Below are 10675 nucleotides of genomic sequence, written 5' to 3'. Positions count from 1 at the left end.
TTGACATGATTTTTTTTTTAATTTATTCATTAAAACTTGATCCATTATTAATTATTGCCCCACAGTTTATCTATTTTACACATATTTGATCGTGTCTTAGTACCTTAATTACTATTATTATTATTATTACAATAAGAAGGGCAGTCTTGTTTATTTCGTGGCAGTTATTACAATTATTAATTAATTTATTTATTTATTTATGAGATGATCAATGTATTTACAAGGGACTCGAGACAAGCTTCCATTTTTTTTTTTTTATTCAACTAATTTCTTAAATATAATTATTATGAACTCTTAAAATTAGTTTGAGACACGTTTATTAATATTGGCCATTGATACTCGTCCCGCGATTCTGTGACCGAATTTATTATTTAATTATTTTCTAGTTTAAATAATCTATTCCTATTGTACTAATTAACTTTAATTTGATGATGAGATTATTATTATTATTATTATTATTATTATACGTGTATAGTGAATTCCTGCTTTTCATGTTCTTTTCTTTGCTGGTATCTGTAATAATAATAATAATTATTATTATTATTATAAACAAAATAATTACAATAATTATAATGAAATAAAATACCTGGCAAGCATTGTTTCGACAGCCTCAATAGGAAGTCTTCCAAGACTTCCACCGTGTCGTGTAGTAGCGATAGACAAGCTCGGATGCCAATCACGATCCCGATCACACTCTGCTTCGCTGAGCTCCCGACTGTCGCTAAAACCACTGGGTGGTAAAAGCGTCATGTCCTCCACAGAACTAAACACAATCAACTTCTACTTAATTAATTAAACTTTCTTACTAATAAAATTATTTTATCAAAATAATGATGAAGACTAATGATGGTAATTATAAATGTGCTATTGCATCGAATCCAAACAAACCTTGGCTACCTGCGAGTGGACCTTATCGACTGTTGCCGACTTCTCGTCGGTCGTCGCGTTAACGAGGGAGATCCTTCATTGTTTGATTCTGTACTCGATTCTACTCCTCTTGAAAACACATCTGAAACAACCGATCTTATTATTTATTAATTTCTCGTAAATACTTTCATGTTAAAGAGCTAATTAATAACCTCGGCAAGGTTTTACTGGAACGCGGTAGCTAGGGCCAGCGCATTCCCCGCAAGGGCTGCCGGAAGTATCACTCCCAGAGCCACCTGTTGTAACAGCGGCCCGACTCGAGGCCCGGAGTTTGCTCTCGGCTTCGGCAATGCTCGGAAAGTACCTTTGCTTGTGCCATCTCGGGGTTTTAGACCTAATGTTATGCACAAAGACAACAGATTGATTTTACAAATGACAAAGTTCTTAATTAAAGATCAAGTACCGTTCAAAGTCCACGACACTGGTCGACCTCTCGTAGTCTATTGTGTTTATGTCTTCGTTCTCCAAGTGCCCAAAAGTCTTGAACTGCATTGTATAGTCCAGAGTTGCTGTCGTTACTGACCTGTTTTCTCTTCCGGGAACGCTGAATGTCGCATACGGGCTGATTTCGTACATTTCTGTTGATACCACATTATTATTATTATTATTATTAACTAATTCTAATTTATCTTTATTAAAAAGTTGATGTGATGTTTTCATTGTACGTCGCTTTTCGTTACTATGGTGATTACTTTGGCAACGTTTATCATAGCAACGGTTACCATTGAAACGGTTACTGTTGCAACAGTTACTATGACAACAATTACCATAGCAAAAGGTTACCATAGAAACCGTTACTATAGCAACGGTAACTATGGCTACAGTTACTATAGCGAACGGTTAACATGACAACGGTTACCATAGCAACGGTTACTATGGCAACGGTTAAATATTGATGAGTAAAATTTGTAAAAATATTGATTTATTAACTTGTCGATAATAAACATTTTGACAGACGCGCGCAAAGCACATTTGATTTTCTAGTCATCTAAATTTTAATAAAAAAAAACTTACCTGAAGCATGATCAATAGGCTTCTGCAAATTGTCCTGCTGCTGGTGCTGTTGTTGTTGTTGTTGTTGTTGTTGTTGTTGTAATTGAAGTTGTTGCTGCTTGACCGGAGAACTGGTATAAACTTGGTGGTTCCGTCTATTGTCACGTTCAGCAGTAGACTTCAGCTGGACGGTGGACATGCAGCTGGACATGTGGTGAAGATGATGCGACTGATGGTGCTGAGGATTTATCCCCAAGCCAGTCTGACTGGAAGACTGTCCAGGTGGCAAAATCTCACCAAGGTAGCTGCTGCCACTGGACCTGCTGTTCTTCTTGATAATAACGTACCCAAGAATCCCAGCGGAGATTATCAGAACAATGGCACAGATCAGCGGGACAATAACGTAGAAAACTCTGTGACCTTGAGGAGTTTTGGCCAACTCTTCGTCCATGATCAAGTCATTGGGCGGGCCGATGCTGATTCCACTGAGGGTTGTTGTCGCAAACTCCATTTTAGTCTGGGTAGCGCCTGCATCGTTGTGAGCAGTCAGTCGCAAAGTGTACCAAGCAGCTGGCTTTAAATCTCGTATTATCAAGTTCTCGGTGGCCTTGCTCGCGACTAGGATCCACGGCTCAGAGTTTATCCGTCTGCGGTACTCGACAGTGTAATAATGAATCGGACAGCCCCCATTGGGCCACGACAGCAAATTAAGCCTTACAAAAGTTGAATTAGCTGATATAATGTCCCGCTCTTTGGGCAGTTGAGGCGCAGTTCCCTTTGTTGTTGCGCTGATAAGCGGACTTGGATCCCCAGTTCCCACGCGATTGTGAGCTGTTAGGTGTGATAGGTACGAGGAGCCACATTTAAGTCCGTTTAGGGTAAATTCAGTTTGCTCTGGCGACAACATTATTTCTTCCCAGCCGCCTTGGTCTTGCTTGTAGCTCAGAACGTACCCTTGGATGGTAGCGCCACCGTTTTCCGGTGAGTTCCAACGTAATTTAATGCTGTGAGTCGTGGTGTACTGAAGTTCCAAGACCGGAGACTTAGGGGGCATGACAACAACCAGGGTGTAGGTTATCGAGTCATCTCCAAAGAGATTCCTCGCGGAACAACTGTAGTTCCCGGCAAGAGACTGGTCCAGGCCGTGGATATTCAAGTACCCTTCAGCGGTTATTTCGTACTGCCGTCCTGTTGTGACCTGGTTGTTTTTGTAGTTCCAAATTGGTTTGGGTGTTGGATTTCCTACAACCAGACAGGAAAGACTCACTGAGGATTTAACTGCTCGTCGAAGTAATTGCGAAAAAGATGCTACTCGCGCTGGTGCTCGGGAGTTTGTTGTCTGAGTAACTATTGTCGTTGGTTCTCCTTCGCCGAGTCCTGTCGTTGCAGATACCCAAAATTCGTACAGTTGGCTAAAACAATAAGTCAATAGTAGAGTTATAAAATATTAATTTTAAAATTCAAAAATTTACCTTTCGGTAAGACCACGCAGCTCTATCGTCAGAGTGTCTGTTGGAGAAGACGGCGGCTCGTGCATCGTGTGGGTATTATGTCGACTAGCTCCTGCTTCTCTACTGTAAATTGTATACTGCGATACTTGCCCATTTGGCTGCAAAGGTGGTAGCCATGATACTAGGATGCTTTCTGCTGTCAAAGCTAGTGCTTTGATACCCGCTGGAGGTCCCGGAACTGAAAATCATTGTCATCAGCATCAACCAAGTTTATTTTTAGATTTGCTTACCATCTTCTTCAGTTGTGCAGTAGATTGGCGAACTCAAAACACCATCACCAGCTCCTGTATAGGCCAACACTCTTATGGAGTAGTTTGTGTACTTGTATAAAGTATGTAGGTATGTTTCTTCACTTGAGGTTCGTTTAACCTCTCCAACAGTCGATATTTCCATATTGTCAGTCGGTACTGGTCGGTAGTACACTTTGTATCCCTGAATTATTCCGCCATGCTGATGAGCTGGAGGCGAACTCCATGACACCTTGACACTTTGGGATGACAATGGTGAGCAGGTGACTTGGGTAGGTGGTGCCTCTGGAACTGTTTTTTAATCGTTATTGTTAATAAAAAAAGTAAATTATTAGGATAATTACCTCCTTCTTGGGTGGTACCGACGATTGTCTGGCTAGCAGGTCCCGCAGCGATGCTATTGAAGGCTTTTATAGAAATATCGTACTTAGTGAATTTTCTCAAACCAGTCAGCTGGACTTTGGTCGTAGCCCAGCCATTTACAGTCAGACTTTTGCTTTGATTAACGCCAGAAGTCGCGGATGAGTGCTCTGACCAGGTTACAATATAACCCAACAGATCGCCATTGCAGGATTCCTTGGGCGGAGGCTGCCAAGTGACTATCAGCTCTCCAGATCCGGCTGACTGAACTTTAACACTCTGCGGAGACTCAGTGGGTGCTTCTTCTTGGGTTTTGGCAACAACCGGCGGCTCAGTAGGCTCACTGGCGTCGATAGAGTTTATTGCGATAATCCTGAATGTGTAGGTCACCGCGGGGTGTAAACCTCCCACTAGGGCAATTTCTTGATCCTCTGTAGCAGTATTTTCGTAAGTGGATGGCGATGAGGTTGATTGGAATTTGGGTAATCCATTATTATTTTGATTTATCGAAGAACCGCTGTTAATAACAATGTTATTGGAATTACTACCGGGGGTAAATGTAACATTATGTGTTTTCGAAGGCTCCCAATCATCAACTGGACCGTGATTTAAAACTCTGTACTGAATAATATAGTTTCTGATAGGGCTATTTCCATCAAAAGACTTGCGCCAGGATAGCCGAATTGATCTCGAGCCAATTTCAATAACTTCCAGGGCTGTTGGTGGGTCTGGACGTTCTTTAAAATAAAAAATAGTATTGATAATCAATTAATTATTTAAAATTATTTAAAATGATTATAAATATGTTACCTTGAACAGCCAAATATATGAGATGTTCACTTCTTCCGTAAGCGTTATCGGCAGTACATCTATAAATTCCGGAATCCTGCCTATCGCTGATCCCAATCGACAATTGTGACTTTAATCCAGTATCAGTTTTAACTTGACTGATACTCAGTCTGTGAATATTAGTGTCTATTCGGTCGTTATTGTGGAGCCAGTGTACTTCTATCGGATTGTCACCGATAACAATACAGTCTAGTGTAACCGCGTCACCACGCCTGATAGTAACATTCTTACTCTGGCTTTCAAATCTCGCTGGTTCTGCCAATAAATAATCCATATAAATAAATCTACAATAGTTTCTTAATAATAATAATAATAGATGGTATTACCATTTACTGAAACGTAAATAACTTTACTGAGCCCGGAGCCAATTCCGTTGTTGGCCCGACAAAGATAGTGACCTTCGTCTAGAGGCTCCGCTGCGGCAGTCCACAAAGATCCATTCGGTAGAATCATAATCCTACTATCCAAATTGTCAGCCAACTGCTGATAGTCATTTGAATTTCTTCCTCTACTTTTTAACCAGGTAATCCGGGGTGGTGGGAAACCTTTGGCTTCGCAGTGAACATTTAATGGATTACCCAGCAGACTGGCTACATCCTGGGGCTCATACGTCCATTGTGGTGGAACTTTTACCAACAATTCCGTAGTATGATTCACTTTAGCAGCATTATTCGTCGCAACACAAGTATACTTTCCGCTGTGTTTAGACGTAAGTTCTTTGAAGACCAGCAGACTAAAAAATTCTGCCCCTCTCTCTTCGATCTAAAATAAATTTCATTATTTTATTTTATTCGATACTACAATTAGCAAATAATATGGAAATTACCCGAAGTGAAGAAGGAAGTGGCTCTCCGTCTTTCAGCCAAGAAAAATAAATTGGTAAATCGCCAGACGTAACACCACATGTCACTTGTGCTCGACTGCCCTCTTGTAAATTCAGTGGGAATGTAAATGGGGTCATTACCGGAGGACCTGTTTTTTTATTTTTTTTATTATTATTATTATTATTAAAAAAAAAAAATATATAATTGTTGTTGTGATTGATAAGAGATAATAATAATGACTTACTGCTGACAGTTAATTTGATATCTCTGCTGGCTGTTTCCCCGGTACTTGCGCGAACAGTACAAGTGTAGGTACCAGCATCATCCGGATCAACGGTCGCAATAGTTAAGTACCCCTCAGTGTCAACGCGATGTCTCATATCTAAAGGCAACTCAACCCCTCCTCTGGACCACTCGACGCTGGTAATAGGATACCCGGAGTAAGGACAGGCTATTGTTGTATCAATCCCAGCTATCGCCCGGACTGGACCGATCGAACGAATATACGGAGGACCGTATATGTTCAATCTAGCTTTGTGCTCAACGGCTGCCAGGGTATTTCTAGCTACACACGCATACAGTCCTCCGTCTTCAGCACCGGCTGATGTGATATTCAAGTGACTTATAACGTCCCCAGACTGATCAACATACTGGCCTATGGCGTATCTATAATAATTATTTTATAATACCTTCGTTGCTATCAATTTAAATTCAACCAATTTTTAAGATAACCGAAAACTACCTGTGTCCCTGAGCTATTTCGCTCAACGGTTCACCGTCTAATAACCAAATGAAGGATGGAGGTGGTGACCCCGTTGCCGAACATCTTAACGACACTGGGGGACCTGGCCTCAAGGCTTGCTCGATAAACGTGTACTGTAGTTCGGGAATAGTGTCTAAAAACAAAATCCAAAAAGTTAAAATGGTGATGACGATGATCAACGAATAGTTTTACCTCCTAATTTAAGCTCTGAGGTCGCCTGGGCATTTTCCTTGTCGCTTCGAACCAAACACTGGTACATTCCTTTGTCTCTACGGCCAACAGACCCGACGACAAGAACCAGAGGCGCCAGCAATCGTATTCTGGTGTCCTGAGAACTGAGAACCGGAACTCCGTCGTGGAGCCATTCTACACTTTCAACAGGATACCCTTCTACGGTGCAATTCATGGTTGCTGATTCTCCAGAATTAATAACTTGAAGCCGTGGTTGAATTCTCGCGTTTAGCTTCGACGTCACAGATAAATGAGTTTCGGCTCTTTGCTCACCAAATTTATTACTCGCCCGGCAGATGTACCTTCCGGCGTCTTGGGCATCTACCCGACGGATTTGCATCAAGTCGCCCCAAAGTTGGATTCTCCCAAACGATTCCACCGGTATCGAGTGTCCTAAAATTCCTTTCTGTAATTGTAATTGTAATTTTTAAAGAAAGGATATTACTCACCGTTTACATCGCGGTACCAAGTGAATTGAGGGGGAGGACTTCCCTGGGCAGAACAGGTCAGATGGACATCGGAGCCTCTTTCCGCAGAAATAGCGATTTGAGAGTGCTGCATCAATCTGGGAGGCATCGATCCACTTGGTTCCGTCACTGTCAGCGTTACGTGTTCGCTTTTTCTTCGCTCTCCAGTTAAGGTATGCAAAGTTAGGCACCAATAGAGTGCCCTTCCGTCGTCGGCCCTTGTATTTCTAATGTGTAGATCGCCCTGCGATGTTACCACAAACCTTCCGCCTGTAAACACAAAATTGATTATTTCATACGAAAAAAAAAAAAAACACAGACAGAAGAAGAAGAAGAAGAAGCAATTTAATATCACCTTTGCGGATGGAATAAAAATACGAGAGATAAATAGCTAGAATTCCCTCTTGGTATTACGTAACATATATTTTGTACGTTATGAGAACAACAAGAGATACGTCTTATTCGAAAAATTTTCACTCTATAAACCATTTTCTTGGGGAATTGAATTTGTTTGAACGCGAGAAACGGGGATGAGAAATATTGAAAAGTAAATTTTTTTAACGCGTGTTCTAAATAATCCAACAATGGGGCTCTAGTGTGTTTTGTGTGTGTATACACAACATAATAACGTGTGGTATTATATCGATGATGGGGGTGAAACAAACGTATCGCACCTCAACAACCCCGCACAATATTATTCATATCTATATCTATATTGCGGATAGATTGTATGTATGTATGTATGTATGTAGGGGGGGAAAAGTGGGCTTTGAATAGTAGTGTTCTATATCCTCAACCGAAATGCTATAATAGTACTGGTAAGTATATACGACACGACAAGTAACCTGTTACGTTAAACCAAGTAGCATAAATATGTATGGGACATGAATGCTCGAGCATCCTAGATGGGCATACTTGGTCAGAGGAGATTAAACTCGACCCATCTCATACCATTTGCTAATCAATATCATCATCATATTCGATAATAAATTAAAAAAGGAGAACAAAGTTACAAAGAGACAAAAAAAAAAATGGAAATTAATATAGAAAAAAATAAAAAAAAGAAGATAAAGAACCCCGGGAGGCTGTCGAAGTGAAAATACAAAGGCACAATAGTTGTATGAACGAAAAAAAAAAGAGAGGAAATAGACAAGAGAGAAAAATATTTAAAACAAAAGAGATTTAACGGTGATAGTAGCTTCCTGTATGTGTGTGTGTGTGTAAGTATTTATCCGTCTATGTTATATGAGGCCGAGGTTTTATCATCATATAAAAGGGTTGGAATAATTAAATTGGTCAATAATCTTTTCTTAAAATTATTTTTTTACCTGTATCGATGCTTCCAGGTAACAAAATGGCGTCGTCTCGATACCAAGACGTAACTGTCAAGTGTTCTTTGACATCTTCTCTAGCCGTACAAGACAACACGGCATTGCAGCCTTCAACAACCGGCAATCGGTTTACTCTCACGTCATATCCAGGCACTGTGAGAACTAAAAAAGAAATAAAGATAAAAAGAAATATATGAGTGGTTAAATAGACGTGAAATGTATATATATATATTAGAGTAGAATATAACAAAGAAAAGTTCTGCATAAAGTCTCTTTCGACGTCCTACGATTGCTAAAGTTACGATATACTCTGGATGGTTACGTCGACATGATCAGAAGAATAGAAGATAAAAAAAAATGACGAAAGAGGAAAAAAAAAAAAAGTTTACTTTTTTCAATAAACTTTTACCGCTGTATCCATTCGGGACAGATTCCAATTTCACTATAAATATAACTTGACTTTAAAGAACGTGATTGATTACGATCGAGCGGAATGAGACAAGGATTTTTCGATCGATGATGAGTTCTTTTCACTGATCGATCATCAGGGGGAAAATATAGACTGAATATATAAAATTGAAAAGGATGTTTCATGCACGCATGCCGTTTGTGGGTGGTTGGAGGATTACTGTGCGGTAGCTTGAGGGATGATGAAGCGACATCGTCGAGTGAAGATGCAAATGGAATCATAGTGAAACGAGACGGATGATGCAAAATGTTGAAATTAACCCAATCATTCAATATATACCTGGTATTGATAAATTGGCTTATTATATAAATCTTTTTACACGCTTCAATAAAATTTACAATTCTCAATTTAATAATAATATTTATTTGCAAATAATAATTGCAAAGTCAGATTTAAAAAATTAAAAATGAGTACTTTGTGTAATGCTTCTCTCGGATAAAAGCTTAAAGTTATTTAAAATAAAATAAAGTTTAGTTGTTGATGAAATCGAGTGCATGTGGGTAAAGATGCATCAGTATATAACTTATATAAGGTAACAACAGAGCGGCGGCGGCGGCAGGTGGAGAAAAGAATGAAAGCTTGAAGCGAGAAACAAGAACCAAGAACCAAGAAGGGGTCGTCATAAAAGAATGAACCTGAACAATGAGTATATGGGCTTAAAATAAGAAAAAATATAATATATAAGCCCCCTAGAGAACCGTTTTCTCCGATGTCATTTCAGATAAGTCGAGGTTCTTTTCAATTCTGTTTAGTCGCGTCTTTGCCCTTTCTAAAGTTTGCACTTACCCTTTGTTTAACATATACACAAGATCCTTAATCTAGATAATATACATACATATATATGAGAATCAAGTATTCACGAATCACAAGTGTACAATCACTTATGCTTTTTGAATCGGATTCAGTGACAGAAGTAAGAGCAAGTACCAAATGAACTTTAAACCCTTACGATTTACAACTCCAAAGGAATACCCGAGGAAACGTAAATCTAATCGGCTACATGGAAAAAGTTCTTTTTCAGTCTATTTTTTACGAGACATAAATAAGGAAAAAAAATAAAAACTAAATCAAAACGTAACTCGTTTAAATAATTAAATATGTAATTACTGCGTATATAACGAAACATATTTTAATGAAGGTTCTTATCCTGAAAAGACTCTTTACGTTTATAAGCAGCACTTGGCGCTTATATGTCATCAACCCAACGGTTGCTATATAAAGTTGCTAAAGGGTATATAATAAGGAAACATAAGTATACTGCGAATTTTTAATAAATTTTTAAATTATTAAAATATTGATAACAAGTTTGCTGAAAGGATGGAAAGAAATTGAAGCTTATATCATTCGCAAACTGATGATAGGTGTGTATATTCTCGGATAATCAGCTATTTCAATGGACTATCACGCGCGTCAGAGTTATCTTTTGTGCAAATGATATTTTAAATATTTTAAAAAGAGATTAATTTTTATTATTATTATTATTGATTTTTAGATTAAAATTATAAATAACTTACCAGCTCGGAGAGTAACTTGTCGAGATAGAACAGTGCCGACGGAATTACTCGCTCGACATCGATACCTTGCATTGTGAACTTCTGCTCTAAAGTCCTGGGCGAGGAACGGAGGAAAATACAGAGTCCCATTACCCAGTAGTTGCCTTAAACAAATAACAAATATTAATTTTGTTAATAAATTGTTAAAT

At 39.0% G+C, this 10675-nt stretch overlaps 1 protein-coding gene across 1 annotated transcript in view; it reads right to left on the bottom strand.

The window, feature by feature from the left end:
• Positions 1 to 10675, bottom strand: part of LOC123272138 (Down syndrome cell adhesion molecule-like protein Dscam2) — a 28431-nt gene continuing 17756 nt past the window's right edge. The window contains exons 4-21 of the mRNA XM_044738804.1: positions 10488 to 10630; positions 8502 to 8666; positions 7156 to 7443; positions 6668 to 7099; positions 6455 to 6608; positions 5957 to 6378; positions 5715 to 5860; positions 5215 to 5650; positions 4850 to 5143; positions 4024 to 4776; positions 3662 to 3970; positions 3393 to 3609; positions 1942 to 3332; positions 1331 to 1505; positions 1080 to 1261; positions 898 to 1009; positions 587 to 763; positions 1 to 513 (exon numbers count right to left, since the gene is read on the bottom strand). Coding sequence (XP_044594739.1) covers positions 462 to 513; positions 587 to 763; positions 898 to 1009; positions 1080 to 1261; positions 1331 to 1505; positions 1942 to 3332; positions 3393 to 3609; positions 3662 to 3970; positions 4024 to 4776; positions 4850 to 5143; positions 5215 to 5650; positions 5715 to 5860; positions 5957 to 6378; positions 6455 to 6608; positions 6668 to 7099; positions 7156 to 7443; positions 8502 to 8666; positions 10488 to 10630 — 5848 coding nt within the window. The 3' untranslated portion in view covers positions 1 to 461. The remainder of the gene's footprint in view (positions 514 to 586; positions 764 to 897; positions 1010 to 1079; positions 1262 to 1330; positions 1506 to 1941; positions 3333 to 3392; positions 3610 to 3661; positions 3971 to 4023; positions 4777 to 4849; positions 5144 to 5214; positions 5651 to 5714; positions 5861 to 5956; positions 6379 to 6454; positions 6609 to 6667; positions 7100 to 7155; positions 7444 to 8501; positions 8667 to 10487; positions 10631 to 10675) is intronic.

Source organism: Cotesia glomerata, linkage group LG9 (assembly GCF_020080835.1).
Source record: "Cotesia glomerata isolate CgM1 linkage group LG9, MPM_Cglom_v2.3, whole genome shotgun sequence".
Taxonomy (NCBI): Eukaryota; Metazoa; Arthropoda; class Insecta; order Hymenoptera; family Braconidae; genus Cotesia; species Cotesia glomerata.
Note: the sequence above shows the minus strand (reverse complement) of the source record. Positions and strands in the feature narration are given on the sequence as shown.